The sequence below is a fragment of the Lutra lutra genome, chromosome 2, assembly GCF_902655055.1.
Source record: "Lutra lutra chromosome 2, mLutLut1.2, whole genome shotgun sequence".
In the NCBI taxonomy this organism is placed as follows: domain Eukaryota; kingdom Metazoa; phylum Chordata; class Mammalia; order Carnivora; family Mustelidae; genus Lutra; species Lutra lutra.
The window spans coordinates 182,003,470-182,025,630 of NC_062279.1; the positions used below are offsets into that span (position 1 = coordinate 182,003,470).

General features: G+C 43.8%; 1 protein-coding gene across 3 annotated transcripts in view; it reads right to left on the minus strand.

Annotated features, from left to right (window-relative positions):
* Positions 1–19,083, minus strand: part of CORIN (corin, serine peptidase) — a 249,036-nt gene extending 229,953 nt beyond the window's left edge. For 2 of the 3 annotated variants that reach the window (XM_047719220.1, XM_047719222.1), the window contains exon 1: positions 18,300–19,083. In XM_047719220.1, coding sequence (XP_047575176.1) covers positions 18,300–18,614 — 315 coding nt within the window. In that variant the 5' untranslated portion in view covers positions 18,615–19,083. The remainder of the gene's footprint in view (positions 1–18,299) is intronic. The other variant, XM_047719221.1, reaches the window with a different exon arrangement.
* Positions 19,084–22,161: the final 3,078 nt, after the last annotated feature.

Genomic DNA, 22,161 nt, shown 5'->3' on the forward strand with positions numbered 1-22,161 from the left:
TGTGGCTTATTCCACTCATGCCTGTTTAGCACGTATGCTGTGAGCCGCTGGGCTACAGGAATATAAAGATGAGAAAGATATAGTCCCTGCCCTTCAGGAGTTGACAGCCTCCCTCCCAGAAGATGCACAACTTCACGAGTGACTTCAATACCCTGGGACAGAACAGTAATACCCATATGTAGAAAGGACAACAAGTCCACCATAAGAGCGGAGTGAACTAGAGAACAGACGGGCCACGCTGCTACGTTTTTAAAAATATGTAAACTTCTGCTTTTAAACCAGGATGGAACAACAGTATTTTGTAAAATTTGGGTCTCAAAGCCTGTGTGTGTTGATTGAGGGAGGAGGGAAGCCAAGGGAAATCAACATAATCAACATTTTAAGGAGGGCAATTTTTCACTAATGGGACTCTCACACATATTTCAGGACATTTGGCATTCCTGGCCACCACCTAATAATAAATATCAGCGAAACTTCTCCCCCCACCACAAACCAGGCATTGTGACCCACAACGCATCCCCCCATTATTTCCATATCCCCCCAACCCCAGGGTACTATGGTTTCCGGTTGAGAAGCATCTGGGTTGTCTAGCAGGCATCCATTGAACACATACTGTGAGGTTAGTTCTACACCCTGGATGCAAGGCAAAGTCCTCAGTTAGCAAATTTTTCCCACATTCTACAGGCATTAACTACCACTGAGAGTTAATATCTTTAAATAAACACTGAGAGTTTATACCTTTTTTTCCACAGAGAGATAGTATACTACTGGAAATCAAACATCATGTCTTTTAATTGTGACCATCATCCTACTGGGCATATAAAAGGACACAGAAACTTAATGTCAACATTAATGAAAGAGGAGAAGCATAATTTATTAAGTCCTTCAAAACCTAACATCTACTACATTAAACCAGGAATGGTAAGGAAAAGTAAGGAGTAGTATTGGGGGGAAAATACCCATGCGGTGATTATTTCTTGGGCAGACAGGGCATGAGGCCTTAAGCTTTGGTGGACCTGTACCAAGTGGGGTTCATGAAGGATTTTAGATTTGGGATAATCTTTGCAGCCTCTGCCCCCAGGCTACATAGCTGTAACTTGGCCTAGGGTTTCAAGTGAGGCCGAGGTAGGATCCAGCCTTTGTAGTTCTGGAGGTGAACAGAACAAAATGTGATGCTTGGAAAATACAAAGCAGCTAAGATTCTTTGGCTTTCCAGGAGTAGACATGAACTCCTGGTTTTGACTGTGCCAGCCTTAGAATAGATATTGAAGAAAGTTTGCCCCAGGTTCCATTTCTTATTATGTTGTTTAAACAATAGTTGGCCATGGGAAGAAACCAACAAGTGGAGGTAACAAAACCTCAGATATATGGGACTTACCCAGAGGCCTTAGCCATCCTCCATCACATGGTCCTAATCCATCCTGGATTTGTTAATCAAATAACCTCTAACCCTGGCATTAGATTTTAGAGGCTAGTTCATGATTGTCAAGGAAAGGTGGCAGAAAAGAAACAAAAAAGAACAGACAGCTTTATCATCTTATATTCCATCTTCCTGAGGTGAAGTAGGAACATAACTCAATAAAATTTTTATAAATACAATCCTAAAAAGGTCATTTAAAAAGCTTAAGCATTGAACATTCTGTCTTGACAAAATCAATTTAACTCAGCGAGTCAAAGGAGATGTGGAATGGTTTAAAAAACATACTTCAGTGTTACTTCCACAACAACAGACTGACGAAGCTAGAGGCAGAGATCTCCTTAAGAGAAAGGCTGAGGCTTGATCCAAATGAGCTTAGCAGAAAGGAAGAAGAAAACATGACTCTGACGGTCTAGGTAGAGACTAGCAAAGTTGTACCCAGGTCTACTACTCTTAAAGAGGCTAGTATAAAGGGGAAGATAGTTTTGGTGGTTATTAGATAATAATATATGGCTGGAATCCAAAGAAATCAAAGAGAGGAGGAAGGGCAAGATCTCAAAGAACAAATAAATTGATTGCCCCCAAGGAGGCAAGCATTGGAAAAATTACTGAAAGCTGGCTTCGTAAAGCTGCCAGAAGAGAGTTCATTGCAAGAACAATTCGGAAAACATGCTTTCTAGGTTGTACAGCTATGCCAAGTAGCTAATGAGAATAGTATTCATGGAACCCACAGTCCGTCTGGGGAGAAAGAGAGTAAGTAGCTATACAAATATTCATTTAATATAATTGTGTTAAGTGCTATATAGAGTGACTACTGGGTAAATAATTTGTGGTAATGTGAAAATGAACTTGCAAAACTAACTTCCACTTTTCCATGAAAACTTAACATGTTATCCTTAACTACAACAGGGAATAGTCTAATACTGAAAATACTTCAGTGACAAGGAATTCTAATGAATGTTTACTTATTAGCACTCAAAACTGAATTACTAGAATTATTTTGCCTATAATTAGATAATTTACTATAATTTCTTTCCAATGATGGTTTCAAATGTTTTTAATATATTAATACATATTTACAATATAACCTGTGCTATTTAATATTCATGGTGAAGGTCCAAAGTATTAGGAGTTATGTAATGTTTCTTAAAATTATAAGAAGTTGAGGATGAAAAAGATGACTTTTTAGAATAAAAATCTCATTGGCCCATCCATCATATTTTCAAATTTTGTTCTGATATCTTTCTACAGTTAGTATTCCCAAGTAATAGAACATTTTAAAAAATGAGTTTATGATTGTATCAAAAAGGATAAAATACCTAGGAATAAATTTAACCAAGGAAGTGAAAGACCTGTACTCTGAAAACTATAAGACATTAATGAAATAAATTAAAGATGGCACAAATACAAAGATCTACCATGCTCATGGATTGGAAGAGTTAACATTGCTAAAATGTCCATACTCCCTAAAGCAATTTACAGATTCAATGCAATCCCTATCAAAAACCAAGAGTATTTTTCACAGAACTAGAATAATACTAAAATTTGTATGGGACCACAAAAGACCTAAAATAGCCAAAGTGATTGAGAAAGAAGAACAAAGCTGGAGGCATCCCAACCCCAGATTTCAAGATATAATACAAAGCAACAGTAATCAAAACAGTGTGATACTGGCACAAAAACAGACACATAGATCAATGGAACAGAACAGAGGGCCCAGAAATAAACCCACACTTATATGGTCAATTAATCTATGACAAAGGAGGCAAGAATATACAGTAAGAAAAAGTCTTTTCAGGGACGCCTGGGTGGCTCAGTTGGTTGGACGACTGCCTTCGGCTCAGGTCATGATCCCGGAGTCCCGGGATCGAGTCCCGCATCGGGCTCCCAGCTCCATGGGGAGTCTGCTTCTCCCTCTGACCTTCTCCTCACTCATGCTCTCTCTCACTGTCTCTCTCTCTCTCAAATAAATAAATAAAATCTTTAAAAAAAAAAAAAAAAGTCTTTTCAATAAATGGTGGTGGGAAAATTGGGTAGCTACATGCGAAAGAATGAACCTGGAGGGGCGCCTGGGTGGCTCAGTGGGTTAAGCCGCTGCCTTCGGCTCAGGTCATGATCTCAGGGTCCTGGGATCGAGCCCCGCATCGGGCTCTCTGCTCAGCAGGGAACCTGCTCCCTCCTCTCTCTCCGCCTGCCTCTCTCTCTACTTGTGATCTCTCTCTGTCAAATAAATAAATAAAATCTTTAAAAAAAAAAAAAAAGAATGAACCTGGATGTTCTTGGTTTAAGAAAACCCCTGTTTTATACCATATACAAAAATGAACTCAAAATAGATGATAGACCTTACTGTGAGACCTGAAACCATAAAACTCCTCCTAAAAGAAAATAAAGGCAAGAATCTCTTTGACATCAGCCTTAGCAACATATTTTTAGATATGTCTCCTAATGCAAGGGAAATGAAAGCAAAATTAAACTATTGGGACTACATAAAAATAAAAAGCTCTTGTATACAAAAGTAAACTATCAACAAAACAGAGAGGCAACCTACAGAATGGGAGAAGATACTTGCAAATGATATATCCAATAAGGGATTAATATCAAAAATACATAAAGAAGTGATACAACTCACCACCAAAAACCTCCCAAATAGTATAATTTAAAAAATGGACAGAAGACCTGAATAGATATTTTTCCAAAGAAGGCATACAGATGGCTAAAAGACATATGAAAAGATAGCATCACTAATCAACAGGGAAATGCAAATTAAAACTGCTATGAGATATCGTTTTACACCTGTCAGAATGGACAGTATCAAAATGACAAGAACTAGCAAATGTTGGTGAGGATGAGAAGAAAAAGGAACACTCATGCACTCTTGGTGGGACTATAAATTGGGGCAGGCCCTGTGGAAAACAGTATGGAGATGCCTCAAAAAATTAAAAATAGAAATACCATATTATCGAGTCATCCCATTATTGGGTATTTACTCAAAGAAAATAAAAACATTAATTTGAAAAGACATATGCACTTTTACGTTTATTGCAGCGTTATTTACAGTAGCCAAGGTGTGGAAGCAACTCAGGTGTCTATCAATAGATGAATGGATAAAAAGTAGGGGAATTTTAGCCATAAAAAAGAATAAGACCTTGTCATTTGTAACAACATGGATGATCTGAGGATATTATGCTAAGTGAAATAAGTCAGAAAAGACAAATGCCATATGATTTCACTTATATGTGGGATCTAAAAAGCAAAATAAATGAACAAACAGACAGACTTAAATCAGAGAACAAATTGGTGGTTACCAGAGGAGAAGTGGGTGGGAGGATGGGCCAATAGGTGAAAGGGAAATTTTTAAAAGTTATAATATAGTATTTTACAAAGAATAACATCAGTCAATTCTTCTGAGTTGCTTTCCAGAGCTAAAGTTATCAATACTTTGAGACAAAACCAAACATACAAATGATAAATTTTTTAAGTATGTAGTATGTTTTGAATGTATCTAATTTGCTTATGAAAGGCAAACCTCTGAATCCAAATTAAGAGACTAATAAAAAAAGATATCTGTAAATGTTTAATAATTGCCTAAACTTGGGCATTAACATTTATCCTTTACCAAAATGCAATTAAAAATTACGATTGTTGGAGCTCCTGGATGGCTCAGTGGGTTAAGCCTCTACCTTTAGCTCAGGTCATGATCTCAGGGTCCTGGGATGGAGCCTGCTTCCCTCTCTCTCTCAGCCTGCCTCTCTGCCTACTTGTGATCTCTCTCTCCGTCAAATAAATTAATAAAATCTTTTAAAAAATTATGATTGTGAATGCAGTGATTATAAATAATCTTGTTTTCATATGAAGAACTTAGGAAAAAATTCTCCTTTTGGAAATGTAAGATTGTGTATTAACAGTATACTTTTTGCTTACCGCTTTCCCAAAAAAAGTTGTCATGATTACAAATAGTCTTAATGTAAATACAAGGGGTGCTTGGGTGGCTCAGTGGGTTAAAGCCTCTGCCTTCCCCTGAGGTCATGATCCCAAGGTCCTGGGATCGAGCCCGCATTGGGCTCTCCACTTAGCAGGAAGCCTGCTTCCTCCTCTCTCTCTGCCTGCCTCTCTGCCTACTTGTGATCTGTCTGTCAAATAAATAAATAAAATCTTTTTTTTAAAAAAAGTTAATTGTCTTAATGTAGATACAAACATAAAAAGTTTTAAAATCTCTTGAAATTATTAAATAAAATATATTTACTTTTTTCTCCTTTTTAAAAAATTTGAGACAACCACCGATTTATAGGAAAGGTGGAAGTACAATACAAAGAACTATTTTTCTGAACCATTTCGTAAATTGTCAACTAGATTCCTATCACTCTGGAATATGACAGTGGGTATTTCCTACAAACAAGGACATTCTCCTTCATAACTACAGTACAACCATCAAAACCAGGAAATTACACAGATAGACTGCTACCATCTAATTCTGAGAACTCACTCAGGTTTTACCAATAGTCCCAATAGTCCCTTTATACCCAAAGAGTCTAATTTAGAATCGGATATCACTCTTGGTTTTCATGTTTTCTTGGTCTCCCTCAGTCTTCTTTGACCTCCATGACTTTGACGCTTTTGTAAATTACAGGAGTGCTGAATTGCGGTTCAGGATTAAATTTGATGTCTGTAGCAGAAATATCACAAAAGGGGTCCTATATTCTTCTCATTGTATCCTATCCATGTGTTCATTTACTGATACAGTCACATTAATCACGGGATGTCTGCCAAGCTTTCCTACGGGTGATATTACTCTCCTCCTCCCCATGTCATCTATATAATCAGTAAGTATTTTGTGGTGAGGTATTAAAATTATGTAAATACCCCATTCCTTCAAATTTTCACTATCCTTTTGTTGACATGTGCATGAACTCTTGGTTTCCTGTTCTATTCAATGGTATATCGTCTGTTACCACCATTACTTATTTCGACACTAAACGCCTCTCTATTTGGCCAGTGGGAGCCAAGTCAGTCTGGCTTCTGTGTCCTTTTAATATGTACCCATCGTTCTTTGAGCCCTCTCTTGCTTTCTGGAACAAGATGTTTCAGACTCATCTTGTACTTCCCTTGCCTCACCCTTGGAATCAGCCGTTTCTCCAAGAACCTTCATTCCTTTTTGTTAAAAAAAAAAAAAAAAAAAAAAAAAAAAAAAAAAAAAAAAAAAAAACCTCTATCTAGAACCTAGAGCTGGCTGTCCCTTGGAACTGACAGTGTTTGCTCACTGCTTTCAGGTTGTCACTGTTCCTGGTGTCGTTCAGCAAAGAAGAGCCACAGGGGGGAATGTATTTACCTTTTGTGCACATATACATACACAGATTACATCTCTACTCATCTATCTTTCTATGTTGAAACACACATTTATACCCGAACCTCCAATTCCAATCCCATATCTAAATCTAGGGTTCTAGATTTAGCTCTCTGCCTTTTTCTCTCTTTAACTCCTGTTTCCAATAGCAAGAGATGTGGTTTATTCTTACTATGTGTAATTATTTGATCAGTCCTCCAGGCTGCAGCAAGTCTCCCAGCCCCACCGCCCCATGGGGCACCACGCTCACGCTATCTGAGCTCTGACATCTGCCTCGGCTGCCCCCACCGGTGGATGCCTTCTTCATCCCACCAAGCTCTGACCCCACACCCAGACTGATCCCATACCCAACCCTCCTTTCCCTACTTGGGCTCCAACACACCCCGCAGTGCACCCATCTGCAGCCAAGGTCTTGGTCGCGGCACTACCTATGGTTTGCTCCACCCAGAGAACAAATTCAGGACTCGGCTCTTCACCCTGCGGGCAAGAATAGGAAGATCCAAACAAAGGTGTGAAATCTATAGAAAGCAATCATGTTCTTCCTTTGTTCATTTTTTCCCCACTTCGTTAAAAAAGATTAAAAAAAAAAAGAAAGAAAACACACACACAAGCTCTGGATCCTTCAGTCTTCTCCCTTACCTTGAGGTCAGGAGGCTGTGAGTGTGTATAATGTGTATTTTGGGGTTTGAAGCTGCTGCAGCCAGACCATCAGAGAAGCTCTGAGTTCATCGCTTCCTTTCCAACTTGACCAATGTCCCGGCCACACTGCAGAGCATTCAACACTCTATTAACAGGGAAAAAGCCAAATTGGATAATTTTTTTATATTTTTTCCTTTGTCTTGGAGAAATATGAGTGGAGAAACACTTTTTTTTTTAAAAAGAAAAGCCCGCTTTAAAAAATTAAAAAATAAATAAATAAAAGTTTAAAAGACATTTTGTTTTAATTTTTAAAAATTTTTAATGAAAATCATAACAGTTATCCCATGAGTTTTGTTTACTTCCACTAGGGAAAATAAATAATTTTTTTTCCGGAAAGAAGATAATTTTCACTTCTTGGGAAAGTTCTCTTCAAGGAGGAAAGGGGGAATGTTGCCTACCATTAGGAGTTTCTAACACAAAATGATTGGAGAATATTGTAAGTTGGGAATATTTATCTCTTCCCAGAGAGCATTTTTGTTCCTCTTAGGGACATTCGGTTGATAGAGGTAAAGTCAGAACAATCCAAATAAAAAGCGTGAGTGCTAGGGGCGCCTGGGTGGCTCAGTGGGTTGAGCCTCTGCCTTTGGCTCGGGTCATGATCTCAGGGTCTTGGGATCGAGCCCCGCGTCGGGCTCTGTGCTCAGTGGAGAGCCTGCTTCCCTCTCTCTCTCTGCCTGCCTCTCTGCCTACTTGTGATCTCTGTCCATCAAATAAATAAAATGTTAAAAAAAAAAAAAAAGTTTGAGTGCTAGATGGGAGGGAGTGAGGCAGACAATCAGAGGTGGCCCCAAGGTGACTTGGACCACTGATCCTGGCACGCAAATCAGCTCTTACAAGTCCTTCCAAGGGACCACTTGATTTTCTCACCAAGGACACCTTTGGAAAGACTCCTCTTTTCCATTTCAGAAAGGATGGGAAGCTCAATTTTATTGTCATGCAGAAGACAGTAGCATAAAAATCACCATTACCCAGGTTTAGGACTATAGTTACCAATTCTAGAATTTACATTAAAAAACAAACAAACAAAAAACCCCCAAAACCCACCAAGACCAGGAGAGAGGGAGCTAGTCTCTAAAATTTGCCCTAACTCCTCCACAGGCTGAACCAGGACGCAGCCACAGTTCCTCGGTCCTTCCTGGCTTGATCCCCCCCACTCGCCCCCTTGCCCAGAACTGGTCATCTCCTGTGGGCAGCTGGGTGTGAGAGCTCTGAGGGGCCTCCCCAGGGCTATTTTTAACTTGGTATTTTCTGTTTATAGCCTTTCCACTGGGGCAGCCCCAGGTCTGGGGGATTCACTCCAACTGGGAAATCTGAGAAGTCAGCTGGCCTCTGTGGCAAATAAAGTATTTTTAGCTAAGACTTGGGGATCTCAGGATGGTCATCTACTTTAGACCTCAGGGTGGGAGACACAAAAGAGCTAGGCAAGAGGAGAGGTGCCCACTCTCAAGTTTCTTAGCAACGGCCCACTGGGCTTATTGTTGGAAAAGGATTCTGTGTATACCCTGGTGGGGGAGGGGAGACTGGCCTGAGGGCCTTCCCAGCAATAGGGCCGCACCCTCCCCATGGAGGCCAGGCCTGCGGCTCTCCCAATACCTCCCTGCCCACCTGCTGTATCTGCAGCTCCTGGAACTTGTTAGAAATGCATATTCTTGGGTCTCACCCAGTGATTCTCTTGCTCACTAAACATTAAGAATTAGCAGTCCAATCACATTCACTAACATTCACAGATAAAGATGTAAGAATGACCTTACTCCTACCAAGCCCACAGAGCCATACCTTTTTTTAAAAAAATTAACAGACATTATTTTCAGCACATTTTTAGACTTAAGAAAATATTGAGTGGCTAGTAGAGAGAGCCAGTAACTTTTTCTCAACCATTTTTCCCTCCTTTGTACTATATCCTCTCTCCACTATTCATCCTCAAGGACAATGACATCAGCTGAGTTTTACCATCGAAGGATGCAATCAAGTCAGTCAGAAATAGACCCCACTGCTCAGGGAGGATGGCTATCATGTGTACCAATCCTAGGAATGACAGGGCAACACTACCCTAACCCGGGCTGGGATGAAGCCAGTGACCGTAACTGTCTAAGCTGATGGGAGTCAGACAGACACCTTCTCAAAACGGTCCTAGAAACGATGTTAACATTAGACCATTAGTAAGTAATTAGTTTCCTATGGCTGCTGTAACCATTTGCCACAGTGGCTGACAACATCACAAACTCATTCCCTCATAATTCTGGAGGTCAGATGTCTGCAGTCAGTTTCACTGGACCAAAGCCAAGGTGTCAGCAAGGCCCCTTCCTTTGGAAGGCTCTCGGGAACATCTGTTTCCTTGCGTTTTCTAGTTTTTAGCCACTACCTATCTGTAGGCCACGGCTGGCGGACCTTCCTGCATTTTGAAAACACCTCTCTCCGATCTCCACGTGGACCCGCCATCTCATTGTTTCCTTCTCTTCTTGGGTCCCCCAATAATGGGTCCATGGTCAAAGGAGCGAGACTGATACAAAGCAAAGGTCAAGCAAAGCTTTATTTCGTGCCAAGCATCAAGAATCAAACCAACCGTCCAACAGACCGGTCGGGGCCACCCCTTACGGAGAGGGCGACCCCCTCCCTGCCTCACAGACTAACTTTTATAGAGCAAAGGCCATCATGTGATTAGGCCTGGCCACACACAGGTGGCGAATGAGATTGTAACACACAGAGAAAGCTGCACAGTCATGCTAGGTCACACACGGGTGGCCAATTGAATTACAATTCACCCCATAGTAGCTATTTGAACTCGCCTATCACCTTAGTCATAATTGGCGCCCAAAAGGCGGGGCCCACACTCTTTGGTAGCTAGGGAGACAGTATGCCCGCTCTACTGATTGGATGTCTCCACCTGACCCAACTCATCCCTGCATTTGGGCTCTATTATCTCCACCTGACCTGACCCACCCTTGTATTTGGGCTTTGTTACCTGGGACTGTTTGTTACCTGGGACTATTTCCCAGACTTGCTTTTAAGTAAGTTCCCCTGGGGGTGGGCAGGGTCAGTGTAAGTTTTACTGCATAAACAACAAAATGGCTGTTCAACTGAGCGGGGGCTGCTCTGGCTAAATAGGCCCTTACACTCTGACTCCGACTCTCCTGCCCAAGGAGATGGGGATTACATCAGGTCCTCCCAAATAATCCAGGATAATCTCTCCATCTCACAATCTTGACCAATCACATCTGCAAAGTCCTTTTTGCCATAAAAGGGGGCATTCATGGATATATTTTGGGGGCCACTATTCAACCTACCATATTCCATTTGGTCTGTACTACCCAATACGGTAGATGCTAGCTAGCTACATATGGTTGCTGAGCGCAGGCATTTGACCCATCTGAATTGGGATGTGCCATGAGAGTATTGAAATTTGAAGACTTATTATTTTTTAAAAAGTAGGATATTTCATGAATAATTTTTGTATGGATTCCAGGTTAAAATTATAAAATCCTAGGTACAATGAGTTAAATAAATTACATTAACCTCAATCTGTTTCTTTTTTGCTTTTTTCAAATGTAGCTACTTTTTGTGGCCGGCATTATATTTCTAAGGGATGGTGTTGGAAGAAACACCACAAAGGAAGCAGAGTGATGTTAAATTCCAGACACTGTATTTTTGTCATACTCATGAGGGAGCCCAGACATAGAAAACAACATTTCTTCTTTCAGCCTTCTCTAGGGAAAGCGACTGATGACACAGAATTGAGATTTCAAATCAAGAGGGATATTATCTAGGGACAGGCACAACTAAATTCTCCACAGATAACAGTAACCAAAGGGGAAAAAAAGGAAAAAGAAAAAATAATTCAGCAACTTGTATGTACTTGACAGAGACACAGCGGAGAGGGAACACAAACAGGGGGAGTAGGAGGGCGAGAAGCAGGCTTCCCATTGAGGAAGGAGCCTGATGCAGGGCTCGATCCTAGGACCCTGGTATCATGACCTGAGCCAAAGGCAGACACTTAACAACTGAGCCCCCCAGGAGCCCCCTAGCAACTTGTATTCTTATAAAGCATCTCCACAAAACATTATTTTACTGACTCCTTATTCACAACCCTCTCATGAGGGATCCTGTTTTCACTGTTCAGAGAAGGAAACCGAGCGGAGGGCAATGTACTTGCTGGAGGCACCAGCAGCTAAATGATGAGTCAGGTCGGCATGCCTGAGCACCCAGGACTGCGTGAGCCTACTTCCCCGGCTTGGTTTAATGGTTTAATCAGGCTCACTCTACTTCCCGAGTTATTTTATAACCAGGCTTCCTAGATTTCAGAGATCCAACAATTCTTCCTTTTCCCCTAAGAAGTTGGTTCCTTTACTACTCTGAACACATTTTTATTATTTTTTGTTTCTTAACAGAATATGGGGGGGGTCCTACTTAGCCATTTAGGAAAATGATTTTTCTCCTGTGTCAAACTGCTCCTCGGCTATGCCCAGAGGCATACCTGGCCCCCAGCTTGATCCTGGGCCATCTACTGGAAGACCCCAGCCCCCATGACAGTCTCACCCCATTCTTTCCACCACCCATAAGTCGCATGCGTTGGTGAAGTGCTTGGCTTTGACTTATAGTCAGAAAAGGTACCGCTAGACAAATCTAGGCTCTGGTGATCAGATTTCATCTGATCAGTCTGGGGATGAATGGAAAATTCTGTACTTCGGCAGAGGTCACCGTAAAAAGAATAAGCAAAAAGACCCACAAATAGAGAAGCAGACATTAAGGTCCACCAGGATAACTCTTCCCCAAATAGCACTTTCGAGAGGAGGGAAAGAAAGAAAAAAAGGGTACAATGCACTGCTCCTTTTCTCTGCTGCATTAATACTTCAGCTTTTAGATCTAGAAACCTTGGAGAGTATCTCGTCCAATTACCTCATTTTACCCGTGAGGACACTGGGATCAAACAGGCTGACTTCTGTAGTCTCAGAGCAACTTAGGGTCAGATGAAGACTAGAACTCCCTTTTGTGATTTCCTGTGTTTGTTCCATTTGGGCAAAATTGTTCTGGATGATCACAGAGAAATAGATTAAGCAAAATAATACAGCTTTGATCTCCAAACCACACTACAGAGGAGTGTCATCTTGCTTGCAGGATGGGGCCCTGAAATAGACCCGCAAAGGTGAGAATCAAAATAATCCTTGCAAATCCTTAAGGAAAGCACCACACTGGAGACCAAGGCACCTTCTGTCCATCAACCCCATACGGTCAGTTTGTCCAGAGACGGAACAGGCTCATCGGTTGAGTACTAGAAGAATTAACTGGCTTGGGGTAGAGGACAAGAAGGCACAAAGCTTTAAACACAGGACCACACAGAGGACTGCAAGTCGGCTACATAGAAAGACACTGGTGTTCCGAAATGAACCATGGGTTCCCTGCCACTGGGCTCTCTCCCTGGCACTAGTCAGAATGGAGGCAAAGGGACTCACACTACTTAAACAGTTATCTCTCTTCCCTGCACTCCTGATTCTGTGTTCACTGATTAGTTAGAAGCTAAGCTCCACACGTGCCTGAACCTTTGTGTTTTGTCCATGGGTGAACCCCAAAGCCTAGTACTGTGCCTTGGAGAGGAATGTTTGTGAGCAAATCTATTCTTCCCTTTGTCCTGGCTGTGTGGCTGATTCTCTTAAGTTGAAGTTATTCAGGTCTGGTACATGACTCTCAGGATGTTATGGTGCCCTAGCCACAAAAATTCACATGGAATGGTTTATAGAGATTTTTCGCTGCTCATGGGGGTTCAGGGAAGCTCCACATTAAGATTTCCTGGAGCTATCAACATTTACTATGCTCCTGTGACACTTTTGCAGAATGACCTCATGGCTTTGGAGAATGAGAGGGTTCCCTTTCTCAGCTGCATAAAGACCTTTCTATAAAAATCTCCCAACTGCTGGAAATAAAAGGTGTTCTTCAGACACTTTCAGCCTAAAGGCTCGAAGGGGTCCTGGGCTGAATACAACGAGTAGCACCAAAACGTTCTTTGCCATTCCCCTGCTATATTTTCTGCCCAATTCCTCAGCCACACTGTTGGATGCCTGGCCTTTCCCCACAGGTGTCCTCCTGAGCTGCCAGCAGAGTTGCAGCACTGATAACTGAATGGCAAGCGGGCTCGCCTAGAGGACCACCCTGTGTCTCCAACCAGCCCATCAAGCACTGATACCGCGCTTGTCACCACCAGCTGTGATGGCGAGGACATGCAGAAATGTACAGCAGGAGAACACTCAAACAGCTGCTGGGAGGTGAGCGGATGGAGGCAACTGCCAGCAGGCTGAGCGAAAAACATAATTTATGGGCACCCTTCGGCAGAGCTCTGAGCTGAGCAAACACTGCTGCAGAATGCTCAGGGATGAGGCAGACCAGCCAGTGCTCTAGGACAACAGTGGCTCTATTTGAGCAAAGACAAAGAAGTCGAGGCTAGCGACAGGGCTGGGAATAGCAACAGGTTCAGGAAGGGGCAGCGGTTCCAGCAATCAGAGATGACCCATCCCATGTATTCCACGCCTGCCCACGTGGGAAGCAGACCTAATCTCCCCATCTTGCACGTGATTATTTGTCTGTAAGAATAACCAACATCGTGAACTATATTTGGCATAAAGCAGGTTTAGCAAAGTCCCAGAAACAAAATCAGCCTCTAGGGGGTTAGGAATCCAGGCAGGGAAAGGATTACTTATCTGCATCTGTACTGGTTTGAACCGTGTCTCCTGAAACTCATGTCCGTTGGAATCTCAGAATGTGACCCTTTTTTTGGAAATAGGGTCTTGCCTTTGTGCTTATTTAGGGTGAGGTCATACTGAATTAGATTTAGCCCTAAACCAAATATGATGTCCTTATAATAAGAGGAAAGAAAACTGAAATGCAGGGAAGGACTAGGAATGCAGAACCTGGAGTGACGGAGCTACAAGCCAAGGAATGCCGAGCATTGCCAGCAACCACCAGAAGCTAGGAAGAAGGGAGGACGGATTCTTCCATAGAACCTTCAAGGGACATGGCCCTGCTGACATTTTGATTCTGGACTTGAGTGAATAAATTTCTGGTGTGTTAAGCCACGCAGTTTGTAGTTATTTGTTATGGAGCTCTTGGAACCCAATACAGCATCTACCCATCCTACCTAGTTCTAAATATGCCTCTGTACAGTCATCCATTCACAAATAATTAATAAGTACCAACTATGTACCAAGCGTTCTTCTAGCCATGAACAAAAACACAGAAATATCTCTGCCTGAGAAGATATTCCCTGAGAAGGGAATATGAGAAGCTTCTCCCTGAGAGCAGGAGGACAGAGAAAACAATCAACATAAAGAGGGAAAATAAATAGCCTGTCAAATGGTGATAGGTTCAGGACTGGGTCCTACAGAATAAGGCGGAGGTGCTAGTTTCAAATCTGAATAAATTGAACTTTCAGTGGATTTGATGCAAACATAGAAACCTAGTCTTCCAGTATGGTCATTCTTGTCAAAAATCAACATGTCAGGGCACAAGGGACAAAGAGGAGCCTCCCTCTATTAGATTAGACTTTCTGCTCTAAAACTAGGAAAACCATCAGCCATAAAGCTCATTGTGAGGGAGAAGAATGATACATTAGCAAAAATCATCAAGGCTGAGGGGAGAACGCCCAAGGACTCCGTGGCTAATTCACACTCGTTGACTGATTTATAAAGGGATCTAGTCATTTACCATTCAACGAATGCCCCAGCAGTGTGAAAATGCCAGCAAAACAGAAGTGACTTAGCAGTACAAAACCACTCCTTGGGAAGAAAAGAGGCAAAAGGAGGCACCGGACAGAAAACCTGTATCATCCAAGAGCCTCATTAAATTATCACTCAAGTAAAAGAAAGTTCCAGAGGACATTCTGCCTTGAAAACAATGTTCTATTGACATAATATGGTAATCATTGGTCAAAGTGTCTAGTGAGACTGAAGAACAGAAATGAATTTTTAATTGGATTTAATTTTGATGAATTCAAATAATGACATTAATTTTAAGTAACAATGTGTGACCAGCCAATACTCCATTGGAGAGCACAGCTTTAGACTCACAGAAGCGGGGCCGTGGAGAGAAGCCTGGCGTAGACTCATTGAGTCTGAGATGAGACCAGTTCTGTAAATAACAATAGGTTATGGGATGCCTGGGTGGCTCAGTTGGTTGGACGACTGCCTTCGGCTCAGGTCATGATCCTGGAGTCCCGGGATCGAGTCCCGCATTGGGCTCCCAACTTCACGGGAGTCTGCTTCTCTCTCTGACCTTCTCCTCGCTCATGCTCTCTCTCACTGTCTCTCTCTCAAATAAATAAAATCTTAAAAAAAAAAAACCAATAGGTTAGGGAGACCAATAGTATGGATAGTATTTCTAGGACTTACTCATTTCCTTAATCCTCACAGCATTCTTATAGATGGTTAGAAATATTCTCCCCATTTGCTGGGTAAGGACATTAGGGTTCAACAGCAGCATCTGACTTGCCCAGAGCCTTGTCACTTTTAAGGGTTACAGCCAGAGATTTGAATTTAGCTTAGACACCAGACTCCATACTCTCCTCTCCAAGGCACACAAACTAACAGCCTCTTTCATTCTTGCGACTTCTTTCTTTGCTACCCTCATTGAACAGTCTAAAACACAAAAGCACGCACATGTGTCTGTGTGCACATGCGCGTGTCTGAGTAGATTTCATGGAATAGTCTGGAGGTTGCCTGAGTGCTTCCTGTGGATCTAGTATTCCATACAGGTCAGTGTACTTAAGCCAACTAGCCCTATCTTCCAAACCCTGATGGGGCAAACAGGATACATGGACGCATGCTTGTCAAATAACGTATTAAGGTCAGTGTCACGTGAAATAAACCCTTCTCCCTTGGATTCCTTCAGGAAAATTCTGTATTGCCGCTTTCCTGGTCTTCAAAGAGCTCCCATTCCCCAGCAGTAAGACACTCAGAAACCCAAAAGCCCTAAGACTTTAGGTCTTTATGTCAAGGGAGGCTAGAGGTGAGGGAAAGAGGAAAAATGAGCAACCGAGTACCTCACTAAGTACGGAGATCTGAAAACACAGATTTTAGAGGGTGACAATGCTAACTATCTGGAGATAACAGGCTGCTCAGCTTCTCCTCCAACCTCCTTCCTGTCTGCCCCCCAACAATGGGGAAGGGCAACTGAGGGGCTTGAAGGAAAATACAGCCAGCAAGTTCTGAAACCCAGATGAAGGCCTGGTGGGAAAGGTGGTTTTTCCAAAATGAAACCCCAGCTGGTGTGTGTGGTAGAAGCACTGATGCCTTCCAGACTAACACTATTAAGATTACTGCAGCATTAAGAGGAAGGTTTCTGATGGAGTTAATTATGCATCTTCTTTAAAAAAAAAAGTTTCACTATGCCTGGAAATACACTCCATGAGATGAATGAGGCAATTATTATTAGTCTCTTAATTTAACCTCCTGGAAGGTTAATAGAGGTTTTCATCATCGTAGTTGTAAGCCTATCCTGCAAGGAACTTTCTGGGAAGATGCCCCTTCCCTTAAATAAAGCTTTGCAGCATCTTGGGGTTTTGGGATTTATGAGATTTCCCACCCAAATAGCTCTGAGAATAGTTCATCACAGTGCAACTCCTGGTGTCCTGGTAAGGATGCTATGGAAAACCTGACTGCTCTGCCCCACTCTCATACATGTCTACACAGATCTTTAGTTTAACCTGTCAATCCCCAGGAATCTGGTTTGGGGACTAATTTTTAGCATATCACAAACAAAACTACTGGGGACCAAATAGCACAAAAAGGCAGGTGAATGTATTGTGACTAACAAAAAATTGATTTTATGACTTTAAAAAAATGCAGTGTTTCTTCACATTCTCTCCAGGATGTGCCAAAAACTAATGCTTTGCAGCATCTTTAATTTCAACACCTTCAGCTAAAACGTGTGTTGTCAGACAACGATCCTGACTTGGCTCCCCTTCTGGTAGCAGTCAGACATTCCTTTGCAGTTTTGTTTCTATCAGTCAATTACTTTACAAAAACAAAAACAAAAAAACCCTACAAACTACAATGCGTATAGAAGCCGCCTTAGCCTTTTACAAGAATGAGGCTTCGTGCATTGTTCTCAGAGGCTTCCCGAAGGAGGAAAGCCCCACTTTCTGAACTGCGAGGACAGCTTCCCTGGGAATGCCTAGCCCGCCGCTGTCCTGACGAGCTCGCAGCGCCCGGGGCTCAGGCTGGCAATGACCAGCAGCGCTAAAAGCGCCTGCACTACCATCCACCCGCCCCGAGCCGGTGGCACTAGGAGCCGGGCGCCCGCCACGGGAGCAGGAGAAGAGTCCCCACAGGATCCGACGCGACACCACCTTCCTCTTGCCCGCTCAGCCCTCAGAGTCCCCGCCCGCAGAGAGGGAGTCCGTGCAGGCCGAACCGAGCGGCAGTGAGCGGTCGCCGGGACCCTCCCGTCACCGCAAAAGCAGCGCAGTTGCAAATCAGACCCTATTCCTGGGGACTCAGGCCGGTGAGGACCGTCCGCGGTGCTCTTCCCTACCTTTCCTCTCCCGAGCTAGGGGCAGCGCGTTCCCTTTCCAGGACACGATCGGGGCCGCCAAACCCGGCGCAGCTCTGAACCTGCGCCCCTCGGAGGCTGGCGCCCGGGGTGCCCCGGCTGATTTGCGCCAGAGACAAAGTTTGCGCGCTGGGGGCGCGGGAGTTCCTGGCACGCTGCGAGCGGGACCAGTTATGGGTGCCCAATGCTCAGAATGGGCAGTGAGCTCCAGGTCCCAGCTCGGCACCGGGGAAGCGAGCGCGAGTCGGGGCTGTGAGACGGACGGAGACCGAGACGCGCGCAGCTGGAAAGCGGGCTGGGGGCGCTTACGTCTGGGGCCTGCCGGGCTGCTGCGCAGTGCTCGCACAGGTCGCGCGTCCGCGACGCTGGCTCAGCTGGGAAGCGGGGGACCCCCGAGGGGCTGGTCGCGAAGGCTCCTGCGGCAGCCTCCCCGGGCGCCCGCGCGTCCCCCAGTCCACTCACTGCGTGCAGGGCGCCCGGCCGAGGAGGGACTCTGTAGCAGACGTGGCGACGCCCCTGCCAAGGAGAGCGGGGTCTCCGGACCGACCCAGCTCTGACGCTGAAGGAAACTCTGCCCATGACCCTGCTAGAGTCGCGGACGCTCAGAGACCCCTGGAGCATCATGCGCCCGAGGACTGGTTGCAGGGAGCTCAGCGCCGGGCTGGGAAGCCGAAGCTCACCGACGGCGGGGGAGGAAGGTGGCAAGGAGGGACGAGGGCTTAGGGGAGGGAGGGGTTGACCCTGAATTCACCCGGACTGAGAGGTCATCCGACCTGTTTGCGGCCAAGCGGCCAAGCGCTTGGTGGTGGGTCTTACCTGCTCCGGGGCCCGGGCTGGGCGGTAGCTTTCTTCCCGAGCCAGGGCAGGGGGCTGTTTCCTGGAGAACATGTCTCGCCTTTTCCTCTGTCCACTCTTATCCTGGTGGCTCTTCTCTCCTCTTCGTGCCCCTGCAGGGGTTGGGGGTGATAGTCTACTAGGGACGCCTTGCTCCTCAGGGAAGAGACAAGTTAAACTTCAAGGGACAGGGGCCCCACATTTTGTCTGCTCGACAGATCCCACCCGCGAACCACTCCCTCCCTTCCCTCCCGTTTCTGGGTCCCACCCATCAGAGCCTTAAGGACAGATCTCTGCAACCCCACCTCTTTGCATTTAAAGTTCTTCTCCAGGGGCAGAGGGAAAGCCAAGTGCACTGCCGGTTCCCCCACCCCACCGGGGAGCACCACGCGAGGGCAGCAAGGGAAGGTTGAGATTTGAAAGTTTGGGCTGTGGGAGACAGAATAGTTGGGAGCAAAAGAGTTACTTCTCGGCTCGCCCAAATCTTATCCCACCCTAGACCATTTTATTTTAGCCAGAGCCTACCCAAGTAAAAATAATAATAATAATAATAATAATAATAACTGCAGGCACTGGCAATTAAAGGCCAAATTTGTTTTCTCAAAAAAGATTTAACGTTTCGAAGGCCGGTATTATTTGCATTAGGCAAATAGAAACTTGCCCTCTATTACATGTTATGTGAAGAAACTGCTTTTGCAAGATGCCCGAGACTTTGCTGAGGCTGCATGATGCCGGAGAACCTCAGGCTGTTTCCATAAACCTGGGTGGCGATTTCCTAGGGAGGCGTCCACAGGCTGCAACTGAGGGGCCAACAATTCCCCTTTTCTGTCATTCACTAACATCCGCTCTCCCGACAGCGTCAAGGAGGGCACTGCACGCATTTACAACGGCAAAGATTACTTTAGGGTTTGAAGCCCAAAACAGTCGTCAAATGTATGGGGGGAGGGGACGGGAGAATACATTGCATTTTTCTTAGAAATGAGTTTTCATCCAACTTCAGTCAAGATCTTCATGGAAATTTCAAGGATGGCTCATGAGGTCATTGAATAAATCCATGCCCATTTTTCTGGTGGGGGCCATGCACAGTCAACAAAGTACGCATCAGGCACCTGTTCCTTGAATATTATTGCTGGGTTGGGGGGAGGATACATCTGTAAAATTGGGGGGAAATCAGTATTTTGCTTCTGAAATGAAAAAGTGAAGAAATATTGCATGTGTATAGTACAATAGTGTTCCAGACATTGGACTTGAAATCTAGCATCTGACAAGTTTATCATAATTCACAAAATTTAAGCTCTTAGTATCTGAGCCAAGCTTTGTGCTGAGCACCGTACATGCATTCCCTCTTTTAGTTCTATCAACCACTTTCTGAGGTACTATTATTATGTTTACTTTAGGGATGAGAAAGACTTGGGGAGCCAAAGTAGCCAGCCTAAGCTAGCCCAGTGCTGAGCTGGGATGACCGGAAGTAGAGTAATTGCAGGACTGGGTGCTTACAAAAATACTGCCTCATCAGTCCTCATCAGTGCAGGGACACCGGCCTGAAAGCGGAGAGCCCAGTGGATTCTTCGGCCGGGTCTATCTCGAGCAGATCTGAGCCACAGTTGACTCAGTTTGCAAAAGCAGGATGGGATTCAGTCCCCGGTGTTTCTACAGGCATTCTGAAGACAAGTATGAATTTCTTTCACCTCCTTTCTCTTCCACTTTCTGCCCTCTGGTGGAGGTACTACAGGAACTGTGAAATGAAAGTGTCTCCATCAGTGGATTTGGGATGGCCAGTGCAGGTAGACAAGTGTCCCTTTCCCACCACTATACTATGTTCTGGGAACTAAAGCTGCTTATATTGCTGGTATAAAATAAGAATTCCTTAAACATCTTTCCAGCAAAACAAACAAAAAACCCAACTAGTTCTCGTTACCATTGGGCCAGAGTGAATACTTTTAAGTTTTGTTAGCTTAAAAGTAAACATCTAGGGGTGCCTGGGTGGCTCAGTGGGTTGGGCCGCTGCCTTCGGCTCAGGTCATGATCTCAGGGTCCTGGGATCGAGCCCCGTGTCGGGCTCTCTGCTCAGCAGGGAGCCTGCTTCCTCCTCTCTCTCTGCCTGCCTCTCTGCCTACTTGTGATTTCTGTCAGATAAATAAATAAAATCTTTAAAAAAAAAAAGAGTAAACATCTATTTTTACTTACTTTGTAACAAAGGTTTATAATGTAAGAAATCACAAAAATGTGAAAAGTCTCATACTCTGACTACGTAGAGGGCCCACAGTAATCTTCGATGACCTATTTGAATTATTCCATTTTAAAAGTTTGCCACATTTACTTTTCAGCTTAAAGTGACAACCATCGGTTAGCTTCCTAAAATACTTTAATTTCATAAGAAACATGTCTAGCCTTCTGAAATTTTTATTGTCTAGCCTGGTATCCAACTAATTAGATAATTTTAAAGAAAAAATACAAACCTTGAAGAGATCTGTGGGAAAGTCAACTTAAAGGTAGTGAATATACTTCTGGAAAGGGTGATTTTACAGATCAAACTTTGGTCACATATTTACAGGCCTATTTAGTGCTTAGTACTACAAATGAAGGCAATTTGAGAACAAGAAAGATTATTTTAAAGAAGCAGCCAGCATCCCAGGATGATAATAGGCAAGCAGTGGCTAAGACAGAGATGCTACCCGACAACATATTTAGTTATTCATTCAACTAATAACTCGTTTTGGATCTGCTAGCTGCCACATGGACAAAATAAGAGTTCCTGCCCTCCCAGAACTTTCAGTCTAGTGGAATGAATACACTACTAAACCAATGTAAACATCTATAAGCCATGGAAAGATACTTAAAAATGTGGGACTGGCTTTACAGAATTTAGAACGCAACCTTTCTAGCTGGGTCTAAGCATGCTGACTTTTTAAAGATATTAAACTGGAAGTTTACCTATTGCAGGGAGGAGAAAGCTTTTTTAGTTTAAAAGAAGGAAAAAAATACCCCTATCTGCACACTGAAATATTCTGCATATATTAAAAGTAGCCTGTGTAGACATTCCATTTGCTGAATATATTACCATGACATCAATCCCCTCCTAATACACCACAGCAACCATTTGGGATAAAGTTAGTAAGAACTGGCCCAGTGAAAGTTCCAAAGGAATTTTTAGTGTCCTTGCACACCTAGTGTTGTTCCCCCCTCCCCCCAACCAGGGTCCCTTACCGCAATTTGTCCAAATGCTCCTACCTCTGGCCAGCATTCTGCCTGGTCTATCCTAGGGAGAGTGTCCCCTCAATGACAGTGACTGCATGGGCAAAAACTGAGGTGCCTCAGTTCACAACAGATTTCTTTT